The sequence below is a fragment of the Antechinus flavipes genome, chromosome 6, assembly GCF_016432865.1.
Source record: "Antechinus flavipes isolate AdamAnt ecotype Samford, QLD, Australia chromosome 6, AdamAnt_v2, whole genome shotgun sequence".
In the NCBI taxonomy this organism is placed as follows: domain Eukaryota; kingdom Metazoa; phylum Chordata; class Mammalia; order Dasyuromorphia; family Dasyuridae; genus Antechinus; species Antechinus flavipes.
Genome location: NC_067403.1, coordinates 129,371,261 through 129,387,364, shown reverse-complemented (window position 1 = coordinate 129,387,364; position 16,104 = coordinate 129,371,261). Strand labels below are relative to the sequence as shown.

General features: G+C 34.9%; 1 protein-coding gene across 1 annotated transcript in view; it reads right to left on the bottom strand.

Moving 5' to 3' along the window:
* The window catches only part of ZGRF1 (zinc finger GRF-type containing 1), a 94,874-nt gene that overhangs the window by 14,296 nt on the left and 64,474 nt on the right, over positions 1 to 16,104 (bottom strand). The window contains exons 20-22 of the mRNA XM_051967141.1: positions 12,140 to 12,299; positions 11,068 to 11,145; positions 3,024 to 3,171 (exon numbers count right to left, since the gene is read on the bottom strand). Coding sequence (XP_051823101.1) covers positions 3,024 to 3,171; positions 11,068 to 11,145; positions 12,140 to 12,299 — 386 coding nt within the window. The remainder of the gene's footprint in view (positions 1 to 3,023; positions 3,172 to 11,067; positions 11,146 to 12,139; positions 12,300 to 16,104) is intronic.

The following is a 16,104-nucleotide window of genomic DNA, read 5'->3' as shown; positions in this document are numbered from 1 at the left end:
TCTCTCTCTCTCTCTTTCTCTCTCTCTCTTTCTTTTCTCTCTCTCTCTCTCTCTCTCTCTCTCTCTCTCTCTCTCTCTCTCTCTATATATATATATATATATATATATATATATATATATAATTTTTTTTCTTTTTTTTGCTGAGGCAACTAGGGTTAAGTGATTTGCCCGGGGTCACACAGCTAGGAAGTGATAAGTGTCTGAGGGCAGATTGCAACTCAGGTCCTCCTGACTTCAGGGCTGGGGCTATATCCATTGCACCACCTAGCTGCCCCCTCAATATATTTTTTTAAAAAACTTTTTGTTGTCTTTAACTTCCTTCACCAGCCTTATCATCATCATCAACAACAATAACATCAGCCTTGGCTGATTCTGACCTCTGCTAAATATTTTTTTTTCCAGTTACAGATATAAACTTAGCATAGATATTACATTGATGTATAACTGAAGCTTGATTACATTTCTTGGCAAGAGAGCTAGCATATTCAATGAAAACATATCATTTAACAACTTTGCTCTTTAGAAACAGTTTGGTGAGAACATATCACCTAATACTTATTGATAAAAGCTAACTTGAAGTTAAGAAAAAAATAAAAACATTCTAATCTATTTAATATTATATAATCTCTTTAAAAGTTAACTTAAGTAGTAATAAATTATGCATTATATTCTTCTATCTAGAAATACTTCCTTTAAAACAGTGAGGTCATAGGAAAAATAGGATTTAAGGCTGAAAATGCCCTAAGAGACTATCCTAACTCTTATATTTACAATTGTGGAAACTGAGGTCCAAGGTCACAGCTAACAAGTTCACATATAGTCAATATTACATTTGCAAACCTAAATTAAATGTTTCTGGGGTTAGATGGGAAGGGAAATATTTCTCTGAAAACTTGAAACCATGAGGACTTAGGGCACCCTATAAAGCCAGACCTCATAATTTCTCTGACAGGGAACACAAATAGCTGGGATGTTTAAGGATCTAGGAGCACAAATTCTTTTTTCTCCCTTTTTTCACCCCTATTCCAGTTGCTAGGTATGCATTCATCTTATTGTATTATTATTTAGATCCACTTAAAGCTACCCTTGAGCTTCTTCTTCATAAAATATGAAATTAATAGAATTAGTCTCTGCTCCACTTTTCTTGCTTGCTAGCTTCTTATCTAATCTAATCCCATATTCAAAAGTCAATGAAAGGGATGGAGAGAAGGAGGAAGGTGACTAATACCACAAGGGATGTTTTTATTCTCTTTTCAAACTAAAATGACTTAGGACCCCAAAAGCTAATTTTTCCTGACTCACTCTTAATCAGGAATGGTCATGACTAACAGTTTGGAGCTCTGTAACTTGACTGTTGGAAAAACAGAAAAATGACTTAAAATACACTGGGAGCCTTGAGTAGTAGATGTAGGTTCTAAACAAAGATCTCAGAATTCCTCAGAATCACTCTTCTCTTCAAGTCTGTATGACAATGCTTTTTCCTAAATTTTATGACTTATTAGTTTTCCATTGCTAGAACATTATCATGTCCCACTCTCCATGCAAATATATCTCAGAGCTCTGCCCTGGATGGTATTCTGTTCTTTTTCTATTCTTTCTCTCTTGATTCCCATTGGCTCCTATTGTTTCAGTTATTTTCATGAAGACAAAACTCAGATCTACATATCCAATTTTCATTTCTCTCCTGAGCTCTAGTCCCATGTCATCTTTAGAAAATCTATATTTGGATGTCCTAGGATCATATTTAAAGCAACATACCTCAAACCAAACTTGAAACTTGACCCTCCTCCTAATGTTCTACTTTTGATGAGAGTACCATTATTCTTCTACTTGCCCAGTTTCCCCTTTGAGTCAAGCTCAACTCTTCCAATTCTCTGACACTTAATATCCTATCAATTGCCAAGTTTTGTCAAGTCCATTTCCATCTCATATTTAACAAGGAGGAGGAGGAAAGAGGAAGAATTAGCAGTCATGAGTTGATACCGGGAGTGAGGGTTACAGAAACCCAAAAATGCTCAATAAGAATGGACAAGTGTTATGGGCCAGAATTCTGAAACATGGATTCTTACAAGATGTTAAGTCAGTGGATTTGATGAGACAATGGTTATCTAATTTAGCATGGTGATTAACAGTTCTCTAAGTTCAGCATGATTGATTTAATCTTACAACAAATAATGGTTTCCTAGTGATATAATGATTGGGTTATACTCAGTGTAGAGCATATAAGCTAGGAGTCTCAGCCAGATTCATTGAGGGCAGAGAAAACAAAAGGACTCAAGGTGGGAGCTCAAGCTTTCGGAGCCAAGGAGAGAGATTCATTTCCATCATCATCAGCACTGTGGTTACTGGCCTGTCCTCTAGCATTTTCTCCACTGAAACCAATTCCCGTCTGAATCCCCACCATAAAGTTAGCTGAGCACCAGGAGAAGGAAACAATAAAGACTTTTGGACTTAACACCTGGCTATTCTTGTGGTGATTACTCTACTATAACGAAGGCTACCCCAAAGACCTTCAGAAAACCGAACTAAGAACATTACAGACATGAATCAGGGTTATACAGAAAATGGAGTGTGAGTAATTGTATGTTTTATGTTATATCTATCGTGCAAATGTTGCATGACAAAGAAAATTATATTTTCAAAAGAATTTTTAAAGAGATAAAGGATGAAATATTCATAAACTGGAAAACAGATATCCATTCATTAACGGTATTTTAAATGCCAGCTTACATTTTTAAGTAGAGAACTTTCCCCCATCTCGTTCAATCAGTGAACTAAATCTATTTTTCTTACCTTTCTAGTGTTATTCAATGAATACAAAAATATTTCTCAATATGCATTATAACAGACTAGTTTGGGGATTCAGAAGGAAAGCTAAAAGATATTATCAATAGAAATTTTAAAATACTATATTAAAAACAATTTAATAAAAACAAAGAAATGTCTATATATATTTTGGTTTTGTAGTCCCAATGTCTAACACATAGTGATTATTTAAGAAATGCTTCTGGATTGATTGGTACCTTTTTCAGCAAAGCTCTATTGGTGCCCAATTTATGTTGTTCGATGCTTTTTCTCACATATATTTTTTCTACAACTGTCAGGTCTTCTTTCATCAGTGCATGCAGCTCCTTTAATTGATCATTTTCATTTCCTAAGCCAGCATGCAAACTTAAGGGGAAAAAGTAACATAATAGAGATAAGCTGAATTTATGTAGCTTTAATGAAGTTTCTTAAGTTTTGATAACAATGATAATGAAAGCAGTACCTTTCCAAGGCATATTATCTGGGATATGAAAAAGAGCTCCCAAGATTTGTCAAACCTGATAACTACTACCCACTTCCAGTGATTTGATTAGGATTGATTAGGAAAAGAAAGAGTGTATTTAAACTATACTACAAAACTAATTAAGCCATCTGCAAAGCATTAACAAATAAAATGGAAAGGACAACATAAAGTGGAAAGTACAATATTTGCAGTCAGAAGATCATGGCTCATTTCCTGACTACTTTAAATAAATCAATTCAAGTTCCTGGGCCTGAATTTCCTTCTCTGTATAGGAATTGGAGTACAAAATTTCTAACGCCCAACTCTAAATCTAGGACTTTATGACGTGTTTTCATCCTCCATAACAATGGAACTCTCATATTTGGACTCAATATAAGGGATGAAGTGGAATTAATACTCAAAAAAAAAAGAAAAAAGAAAAAAGATGGTGAGAAGAGTACCTTAACTTGATCAAATCTACTCAGAAGAATTCCAGGCTAGAATTGCCATAATTTTGAAGGTACCCAAGAACTGATTTTCAATATATCTTAAAGAAGGTGAAATATTCAAAAGATCAAGAAATATCAAATTGTTTTATTATCCCAATAAGGCAATAGTGAAGGCATTAGTAACTTCTGACCTATATACCTATTTTAGCTATAAAAATATTTATGAAAATTACATAAATATATTTTAAAATCCATAAAATATTTAAGAGAAATATCTGTGCCTATGTCAAGAGTAATCTTAATAAAAATAAATGAAAAGAAAAAAAGGCTTTCCAGTTGATTCTCCAATTTAATTCACATCTTCACTGTCATATAAGTAACAGAGGTAGAATCAAAAATCTAGTTGTGTGTATATGCTCATTACTTTTTTTTCACTTTTCAATAGTTTTTATTTTTCCAATTATATGTAAAGTTAGTTTTCAACATTTACTTTTGTAAGATTTTGATTTCCAACTTTTTTCTCTTTCCTGCAATCTGATAAAGATTAAACACATTTCTATATAAGTCATGTTGTGAAAGAAAATATTACTTTTTTACAAGGCATTTTTAATGTAGATAAAACTAGACATTTAAAGTTCTATTTTGATAGCTGCCTTCATATATATATAAGATTTATAAGATTATCTAATAAAAGCAGAGAACATTTTTCAACAAATTTCCAAGTAAGGCATAAAAAAAACAGAAAATGACTGTCCTGGATAGTTCAGAAAGCTGACATAGGTAAAGTCCAAATAGAAAATGATTTCAATATTGATGATGAAGTCCACCAGATGTTCTTGTTCAAAAATAATATTACGTTAATTATATCAAGCCCCCAAAGTGCTACAGGGCCTCAATGAGATTCATAGGTACTTAAAAGAAGATTAACCCTATGTGGGTAATAATACATATTACCTACATAATACCATGCAGTTGGATGTCCATCATTTCAAAAATGTTGAACAGAAAATGAGCTTAGTCCAAAATTAATGAATAGGAGAAGAATGGTTTGGTTTGGAACACATTTCTGAAGTTGTGAAGCAATCAGCTGATAAATCCTAATTAAATATTTTTGGGACAATGAATGCTAAGATTCCTCATTCTTCATTCAATTCAATTCAATTCATTCAAAATGAATTCTTCTTCATTCAAGGAATCTGCCTTGAGGAAACAGTCCTTATATCTTAAATTTGACCCACTACTGAAAGAGAGTCCTAATAAACTAGCTCCTGTAAATAATGAAATAACAAATGGCCTTCTGGACTCAGGAAAACAATCTCAGAAAAATCAACATGATGCAAAGCTTGATGAATTTGACTTCCTAGGAACATTTAATATTCCTGTAATAGGACTTCCTGATGGACCTGAGTGTATGGGCGTTCCTGTGACAATCACAGATTTGCCTATTTCTGTCGATGCTATTATAGATGTGTTAAAGTATAGCCAGAAAGACATGGATGTGGCTGTAGAAAAAGTCAAAGAAGAAGTTAAAGAAAAACAAATGAAAATTCAAGAATTGGAAGACAAATATGCAAAATTCCATGTGGAATATTTAGATATGGGGAAAATTGTAGAAGAATATGAAGGGATAATAACTCAATTGATGGCGGATGCTCAGAAGCAGAAAGAGGTTTCAAAGGCTGAAATCCAGAAGATTTTGTCAGAAAAACAGCAAATTACAGCAGACCTGAATTCCATGGAAAAATATTTTTCTGATTCAATTCAATTTTGAATTCAATTCATTTTGAAAAATCAAAATGGCAGATGCAAAGGACAACAGGAAAATGTATGAGGACTATAAAAGTAGGTAACATAGCACATTACCAACAATGACATACAACCAAGAAGTAACTTTAAAATATCAATAGAAGAACCAAAGGACAGAGGAGCAGGAAACTGAGAGAAATGATTGTTTCTCTTTCATATTAATAGCCAATTATAAAAATTAGGGAGACTAAAATGTTTTTTTCCCTATCTTATTTCCTTGTCCAGTGAAAAAACTGGGGGGGGGGGGGGAGAGAGGGAGGGGGGAAGGGAGCAGAGTGGGGAAGGCTCTTTAAAGAAATACAGTTTGATGGAAAATGAATAGATGCCCATCAATTGGAGAATGGTTGGGTAAATTGTGGTGTATGAAAGTTATGGAATATTATTGCTCTGTAAGAAATGACCAGCAGGATGAATACAGAGAGGCTTGGAGAGACTTACATGAACTGATGCTAAGTAAAATGAGCAGAACCAGGAGATCATTATATACTTCAATAACGATACTGTATGAGGATGTATTCTGATGGAAGTGGATTTCTTTGACAAAGAGATCTAACTCAGTTCCAACTGATCAATGATGGACAGAAGCAGCTAAATCCAAAGAAGGAACACTGGGAAATGAATGTAAGCTGTTTGCATTTTTGTTTTTCTTCCCGGGTTATTTCTACCTTCTGAATCCAATTCTCCCTGTACAACAAGAAAACTGTTCAGTTCTGCACACCTATATTGTATCCAGGATATACTGCAACATATTTAACATATATAGGACTGCTTGCCATCTGGGGGAGGAGGTGGAGGGAGGGATGAGAAAAATCAGAACAGAAGTAAGTGCAAGGGATAATGTTGTAAAAAATTACCCTGGCATGGGTTCTGTCAATAAAAAGTTATTATAATTAAAAAAAGAAAAGAAAAAAGAAATACATTTTGAGAAAAGGAATAATATCTTAAAGAATGTAAAAGACTATCATGCAGAAGAGGGATTAGGTCTTAGCACAGAGGTCAAAATAAGGACAGATGAATGAAAGTTGCAGAAAGGTAGATAAGAGTCTTCAACTAAGGAAATACATCCTAGATATTAGAACTTTCCCAGAATATAAGGCAATAGTTTCCTAATTACTAAAGGGCTTTAAAAATATATATAGAGAGAGAATATCAAAGAGTTTTTCTTGCACAACATAACAAATAGGGAAATATGTTTAAAAGTAACATACATATATAACCTATATCAGATTGCTTGCTGTCTTGGGGAGGGAGGAGGTAAGGAGAAAAATTTGAAACACAAAATGTTGCAAAAATGAAATATTGGAAACTATCATTACATGTATTTGCAAAAATGAAATGCCATTGAGGGGAAAAAAATTTTTTAAATATCAGAGAGGATTCTTGTTTAGGTACAAATTGTACAGATGATGTACATATATATCTCTTTCAACTCCAAGGTTTTGTGAAATTCATCAAATGCAAAATGTAGAGTTCTTCAACTTTTCAAATTATATGGATATGGTTTTCCTATGGGTTTTGAGAATGTCTATAGGGAATGTGACATTAAGTTGGATGGAAAACTCAGCACAGACACAATGTACTGAGTCCAAACTTAAATAGGAATATGACAGATTCACATTTGGGAAATTGTATAGGTTTTTCAATGATTTTAAGATTCTTTCTGAAAGAAAATTCAAATTTTAAAAAAATTAATATTCTTTTGGCGATGTATAATACTATAAGTTCTGTAATATCAAACTTTTGAGGAATCAAAATTTCAAACCATCCAAATGTTTTCATTTTCTCATTTTGTAAGATCTTCATGGAGAGCAGATATTGGCTTGTGTTTGGAATTTGTTTGAAACAGTGAACTATGTATATGAAAAAGTATAAAAAATATTATCATATGACAGAGAATTGGAAATGAAGATCAAATAGAAAAAGTGAGAAAGAACAGAAGATTGGTATACATACTGCACTTATACCAAGATCAGGCTTAAGAGATCAAGCGGCAGGGCATTGGAATCTTTACAAAGTGATGTCAGTTGCCTAATTTAGCATGGTACTTAGCAAATCCTCTAGCTCACTAATGTATTTAAGTATTCATTGGAGTTCACACTTTTGGGAAATTCACAAGTTAGTATTCAGTATGAGATTCACAAGTCAGAAACCCATAATCCCACTCTCAGATCCCATAATCCCACTCTTTCAGAGGAGGAGTCAACCTTTGGGAGATCATATATAAGAAGCTGACAGAGGCTCAGTTGGAAGAAGACACTTCGGAAGATTGAAAGCCACGAGTCAGAGTTGGGACAGACACAGAGCACTCTGGGAGATTGAGAGCCAGAAGCCCTCTCTTGGAGGCAAGACAGATTCATTCCAACTTTCACCTTGGTGCTGGCTGGAGACATTTGGAAGAAAAGAAGCCAAAGCTGGCAGAGGCAAAAGATTAGCGGCAAGAGCTCTTAGAACCAAGGAGAGATAGGCCTCTAAGAAAGCTAACCGGGCCCCAGGAAGAAGGTTCCGAAACTGGAGATAATAAAGGATTTGAACTTTTAACACCTGGCTGCATTTGGAGTAATTATTACTTTTAACTGAAACCTAAGGCTGCCTCCAGGGAACCTCCCCAAGAAACCTGCTCTCCCAGAGAGAATATTATATTATACAAAAGAAGAGAATACTACCTTTTCACCACATTTTGGCGCCCTGAACGTGGGACTGACAGGCCCCTCAGTGGATTTCAGTGGAAAAGCCTCCGATCCTAATTCCAGTGGAAAAGCCTCTGATCCTGAATCCAGTGGAAAAGTCTTCTTGAGCCAGAAATTAGGGTGAGTACAACAAAGAAATTTTATTAAAAGAGTTAAAGTAGAATTTCAACTAAGATGGGACAGATATTTAGAAAATAGCCTTCTGTTTTTGTTCAAGGAAAATGTTTAGAGAGCATTGTCAAGGTTATGGAAAGCCAAGGTTTGACTATAATTTTGGAGCATATCATTGAACTATTAGAAACTGTAAAGCACACATATCCTTGTTTCTCTATGGAAAAAGAATTGGATCTAGAGGAGTGGAAATTAGTAGGAGAGGATCTTTGTTAATTCTATAATAAAAATGGACCTAACTCAATTTCCAAAGACATACTTAATACATATAATTTAATACAACTGGCTTTAGGAAATTTTATAAGTGTTAAAATAAGGAAAAAGAAGAAAGAGCAAGAAGGGGAAGTGCCAACTAAACTAGGTGAAAAGCAGGAAGAATCAGATAAGAATGGAGTTAAGTACAATTCTGAGTGTGATACTTTACAGCAGGAGAAATTACATCATTCCACACCTCATGACCCTCCCCCTCAATTAACCTTTCATGGGTGGAGGAAGAAGTGGGAGGGAGAGAGGCAAAAATACAATCAGCATCTCCTGTGAAGCAGAACATGACAAGATTTAAAAAGGCATTAATTAAGGCAAAAAACAAAGGAGAAGATATTTCGGATTTTATAAATGCATATCCTGTGACTGAAAAGCTTGACTCTTCAGGTCAAAAAGAGAGAAAATACACTCCTTTTAATTTGGAAAAAATTAAAGATTTGAAAAAGGGTCGCACTCTTTATGGGGCTACATCCTCTTATGTTAAGATGTTACTAGATAATTTGTCTTATGAAATCTTAACCCTGAATGATTGGAAATCTATAGCTAGAACATGTTTAGAACCTGGACAAAATTTGTTGTGGCTTTCAGAGTTTCATGAATCATGTAGGATTCAAGCCCAACGAAATAGGCAAACAGGAGCTATTGGATAAATCACTTTTGACCAACTGGTTGGTGAAGATCAGTATGGAGAAAATTCAGAACAGATTTATTATCCCATACCAGTGTATGAGCAAATTTCTAAGGCTGCAATAAAAGCTTAGAGTTCTTTCCCCGGACAGAAAGATGAAGGAAAAGCCTTTACAAAAATAGAACAAGGTCCCAATGAACCTTTTACTGATTTTGTGAGATGTGTGCAAACAGCTGTCATAAGAACCATTGGAGATAATGCTGCCACAGAAATAATGACCAGACATCTGGCTAAGGAAAATGCCAATGAGGTTTGCAAAAGAATTATATGGGGACTAGACAAATATGCTCCTTTAGAGGAGATCATAAGACGCTGTGCCACACTGGGCACAAATGCTTATTATACCCAAACTATGATGAACATGGAAAGAAAGGGTCCCTCTTGGCAAGGAACTTCTAGAGAAACTCGTCAATGTTTTCAGTGTGGAAAAGTTGGACATTTGAGAGCTCATTGTAGATATGGAGATAGAATAAGAAGACAGGGTGAGAGAAAACCCAAAACCCCATATTCAAAATGCAACCAAGGCTTTCACTGGGCCTCTGAATGTAGATTGACACAGGGAATGAGAGGCAGGGCCCAGCCCCAAGGTATCAATCAAAGGACAGGTGGGGCATGATAGCAGCTGAGGTTACACCCAGAGAGTCTTTAGAAGTTCAGGACTCTGATGTGATCAACCAACAGAAAAGCAATCAGGATTACAGTTGGGGAGAATACAGGTTTTTAACCCAACAGGGCAGTGTCCAGTGCAAACAGCTCCAATGTAATTGCCAGATGATGAGGAGAAATCCCCAAAATGGTAAATGAGAACGGAGTTAGATAGGTTAACTGCCTGGGAGAAAGGGTTTGCTTGTATTTTTACAGACAGAGATGGAGAATGAATCAGATGGGTGCCAATGAGCCGTATTCGCCTTGTCCATCAGAGAGAAACAAAAAAAGAGAAAAACTTCAAAACAAAGGAGATTTAAGAAACATCTGACACTGAAAGAGCATGGCTGACAATGAGACTGTTAAAAGAATTTTTAAAAATCTTCAGGAATCCTTGAATTTCCTAACACAAGATGAGACTGTTTTAGTTCTTGAAAAACCACCAAGAATCATTGGATTCCTTGAGATGAAAAATTGTTGATGAGACTATTGCAGTACTTCAGAGCTTACAGGAATTATTCCAACTTTCACCTTGGTGCTGGCTGGAGACATTTGGAAGAAGAGAAGCCAAAGCTGGCAGAGGCAAAAGATTAGCGGCTAGAGCTCATGGAACCAAGGAGAGATAGGCCTCTAAGAAAGCTAACCGGGCCCCAGGAAGAAGGTTCAGAAACTGGAGATAATAAAGGATTTGAACTTTTAACACCTGGCTGCATTTGGAGTAATTATTATTTTTAACTGAAACAAAGGCTGCCTCCAGAAACCTCCCCAAGAAACCTGTTCTGCCAGAGAAAATGATCATATATTATACAAAAGAAGAGAACACCACATTTTCACCACAGCAGGGTCCCAAGTATGTTGGGTGGATTTCCTCTATACGATTTAAGAAGGTCATGGACAAGAGTTGCCCAACATGATAAATGATTGGATTGCAATTTGTACCCTCAGAAGGAATATTCAAAGGGTATATCAATGAGAGATCATAAGGCCAACAGAGCAGGATTTTCTTCCTTTATCTTCTAAAAAGCACAAAATTAAAGTAATATTTCTGTAAATTCTTTACTGTAAATCCAGGAATTTATACATTTTTACCTGTAAGGTAGAATTGGCTTGGAAATCTTTCTAATGCTTCCAACTCTGATAAAATTTTCAAATCCAAGATTGAGTAGTCTGTATAAAGAAGATAAAAAATAAGATTCTGATCATTTTGAAAGTAGATTATAAAATAAATAATTCCTCCAAAATTAAAATAAATATCTCCAAGAAATCACTCTATGATACTAAAATATTGGATAAAATAAAATCTAATCTAAATCAATGTTACATTTAAGGTACATGTAATTAAAAGTACCATTAGTGAAATCAGATATAATAAATTACAAACACAAAATATTTCAAGAATAGTGACTTTTAAAAATTAATTTAAAAATGTATAAAGTAAAAATACATGTCACAAGATTCTAATGTCAGTTTACAGCAAAGAAATTAATTTAGAATGAAATACAGCTGGCTAAATGCTTAATGAAAATAAAATATTTATGATTGCTTTATACTTGGCAAAATGATTTATGTTTCAGGTTTTACTGTTGCCATTTTTTCAAAAGAAGAAGCCAGTGTTGAGAAATGGCTTGCTCATCTTCATACAGCTAATAAATATCTGAAGAAAGATCTGGGTTCAGATGTTTTATCTGAGAACAAGTACAGTGACCTATTTCCTTTTAAAACTAATTAATCTAATTTAATCTAATACATTTGATAATTGTGAAATGCTATACAGTTTTTTTCATTTATTTATTTATTTATTTGTTTATTTTTGCTAAGGCAATTGGAGTTAAGTGATTTGCCCAGGGTCACACAGCTAGGAAATCTGAGGCCAGATTTGAACTCAGGTCCTCCTGACTTCCGGGCTGGTGCTCTATCCACTCTTTTCATTTTTAATATGTTTTAATAGAATTTAATTAATTAATATGATTTTCCATTCAGTAATATGATCCATTCCCAAATACATCTTTAATCTTTCTTATCCCTTTCTGGATCCTTCTAATTTAAAATTATAATAGAACAATTACTTATTCTAAATATATCATTATCATCTGCTCATGTAGACAGACAAATGATTAATCTACTATCTGCAGATACCATTTAAATAAAAGTTTATACCTACCCAAGAAGTATTCGATCTACAGCAACATTGGTGGAAGAAGAAATTAGAATTTTCCATGGCCTTGCATCTACATCTCGCGGAGCTGGACTATTTTCAAAGAGCTGCACAAGGAATAATATCACTACTGCGAGTAAGTAACTCTTCCCTGCTCCAAAAACACCTAGTTGTTTTAGAAGGTAAATAGAGAATGAGGGATAAAGAAGCAATATTCTAAATAAAGGAATTCTAGAAACATGAAAAGGAATTTGCCCAAATTATATTCTATGGAGAATATTGCTACTCTCATTAGATCCATTACCCATCTTCCTTAGTATAAGAGAAGTTCCCTAAACATTCTTCAGCTAAAGTCCGGTAAATGAGAAAGAATCATAACCTATATTCCTAGAATATGGTAAAATAGAGTTAACAATGCTAACAAGCCTTAACTATACTCCACTTTCCTTTGCAGCAGTGCAATACAGACTTTGATTAATTTTAGATAGTGACAAATTAGATCTTGGGTTTTTTATGTGCTGAGGCAATATAAGAAAATGAATCAAATAAATCTTTATCTTCTACAGCAGCAAGACAGTATACTAGGGCTAGAGTCAGGATGAACTCTGTTTAAATCCAAATTCAGACATTTACTAGCTGTGAGATCTTGTACAAGCCACTTAACTTTTCTTAGCCTCAGTTTCCTCAACTGCAAAATGCACATAACAAGAATTCACGGGATTATGAGGCTCAAAGGCGATATTTGTAAAACATTTAGCACAGTACCTGCCACAGAGGAGGAGCTATATAAATGCTTATTTCTTTCTTTTCCCCTTTTCTAAGACTTCCTGCATTGCTTGGGCTGAAATCTGATGAAAAAGAGAAAGCCCAACAGATAGACATGAGGACAGAATGCTTCCCAGAGAAAGGGTATAGCTGGTACAAAAGCATAAGATGGAAACTGGAGGGTCACCTATGGGAAAAGAAAAGAAGTCCAGTTTGGCTGGAGTAAGAGAAAGAGTGTGATGTATAATAGAACTAGAAAGACAAGATGGACTCAGAATGATGTGCCAGACAAAAGATATTTGATCATAGAAGAAATAGGAAGGCACTAGAATTTATTGAGTGACATGGTCATTCCTGCATTGTAGAGGGGAAAAAGAAAATTTAAAAAGGAAAATAGAGGAAAATAATTACATCAAATATCAAATAAAGCCTGACATACAAAACACTCAGAGAAATAACACAAATATATAAAGCAAAACCCTTCCCCAACAAACACATGGTCAAAAACATGAACAAAAATTTTCAAAAGGAGCTTTTCAAGCTATTAATGATTATAAGAAAACATCTTTGGGGATAAATCAAATGTGAATTATATTACTGTATGACAAATTTAAAATTAGTTGACTGATTTAACTTCAATAGCATTTGTTGGAATCTTTACAAACTTTAAGTCATTAATGTTGATACAGACAATAATTATCTAATTTAGCATGGTTCAGTATGATTGATCTGATCTTACAAAGAGATGTTATGGGCCAAAAGAAACAAGGTACTAAGTACAACTGATAGAAACAATGCCTGTGTTCACACCTTTAGAGAGCTCATATAAGCAAGATGTATTTAAGTACTCACTGGAGTTCACACGAGATTTCAGGGTTTAGTATGAGATATCCGAATTCACACCTCCCTTGAAGCCAATCAAGAGAGTTTTACTTCTGAACATTCCTAGGGGTTGGAGAGGAGCACTCTGGGCCAGACACAGAGCACTCTGGGAGAGCCGGAAGCCCTCTCTCGGAAGCAAGAAAGATTCATTACAACTTTTACCTTGGTGCTGGCTGGAAGCTGAAGAAAGCAAAGGCAGAAGGAAAGGACAAAGCTGCAAGAGCTCTTAGAACCAAGGAGAGAGAGAGGGGGGGGGGTCTCTAAGAAAACTAACCAGGCTATATTGAAGGACACAATAAAAGATTTAAACTTTTATCACCTGGCTGCGTTTTGAGGTGATTATTACTTTGAACTGCAACTAAGGCTGCCTCCAAAAAACCTCCCCGAGAAATCTGCCCCAGAGAGAACCATTATATTTTAAAGAAGAAAAACACCACATTTTGGCGCCCTGAACGTGGGACTTATTTCAGTGGAAAAGCTTCGATCCTGATCTCAGTGAAAAGGCCTCTGATCCTGATCCAGTAGAAAAGTCTTCTTGACCCAGAAATTAGGGTGAGTACAACAAAGAAATTTTGTTAAAAGATTAAAGTAGAATTTCAGTTAAGATGGGACAGATGTTTAGAAAACAGCCTTCTATTTCTGTTCAAGGAAAATGTTTAGGGAGCATTGTTAAAGTTATGAAAAGCCAAGGTTTGATTATAATTTTGCAGCAGATTACTGAACTTTTAGAAACTGTTAAGTACATAAGTCTAAATGGATTTAGAGGAGTGGAAATTAATAGGAGAAAAACTGAGTGAATACGACAAATCTAATTCAAACTCAATGGAGTGGAAATTAGAAAGAGAGGATTTTTGCCAATTTTATAATAAAAATGGACCTGTTCAATTGATCAAGGATGGACAGAAGCAGCTACACTCAAAGAAAGAACACTGGGAAATGAATATAAACTGCTTGCATTTCTGTTTTTCTTCTCGGGTTATTTATACCTTCTGAATCCAATTCTCCCTGTGCAACAAGAGAACTGTTCAGTTCTGCACACATATATTGTATCTAGGATATACTGTAACCTATTTAACATATAAAGGACTGCTTGTCATCTGGGGAAGGAGGTAGAGGGAGGAAGGGGAAAAATCAGAACAGAAGTGAGTGCAAGGGATAATGCTTTAAAAAATTATCCTGGCATGGGTTCTGTCAATAAAAAATTTAAAAAAAAAAAAAGGAATCATAAAGGAAAAAATAAAAAATAAATAAATAAATATGGACCTGACTCAATTTCCAAAGATATAATTAATACATACAATTTAATACAACTGGCTATAAGAAATTATTTAAGTGTTAGAATGAAGAAAAAGAAAGTAAAGGAGGGAGAAGTGCCAACTATCACAGCAGGAGAAATTAGATCATTCCTCATCTCATGACCCTCTCCCTTCAATTAACTCTTCATGGGTGGAGGAAGAAGGGGGAGGGAAAGAGGCAGAAACACAGTCAGCTTCTCCTGTAAAGCAGAATATGACAAGATTAGAAAAAGCATTAATTAAGGCAAAAAATGAAGGAGAAGACATATCTGATTTTATAAATGCATATCCTGTGATTGAAAAGCTTGACTCTTCAGGTCAAAAAGAGAGAAAATACACTCCTTTTAATTTGGAAAAAATTAAAGATTTGAAAAAGGGTTGCACTCTTTATGGGGCTATATACTCTTATGTTAAGATGTTACTACCTAATTTGTCTTATGAAATCTTAACTCCGAATGATTGGAAATCCATAGCTAGAACATGTCTAGAATCTGGACAAAATTTGTTGTGGCTTTCAGAGTTTCATGAATCATGTAGGATTCAAGCCCAACGAAATAGGCAAACAGGAGCTATTGGACAAATCGCTTTTGGCCAACTAGCTGGTAAAGGTCAGTATGGAGAGAATTCAGAACAGATTTATTATCCCATACCAGTGTATGAGCAAATTTCTAAGGCTGCAATAAAAGCTTAGAGTTCTCTCCCTGGACAGAAGGACAGAAGTAAAGCTTTTACAAAAATAGAGCAAGGTCTCAATGAACCTTTGCTGATTTTGTGGGACATTTGCAAACAGTTGTCATAAGAACCATTGGAGATAATGCTGCCACAGAAATAATGAAGACATTTGGCTAACGAAAATGCCAATGAGGTTTGCAAAAGAATTACATAGGGACTAGACAAGGATGCTCCTTTAGAGGAGATCATAAGGCGCTGTGCCACAGTGGACACAAATGTTTATTATACCCAAACTATGATGAACATGGAAAGACAGGGTCCCTCTTGGCAAGGGACTTCTAGAAAAACTCGTCGATG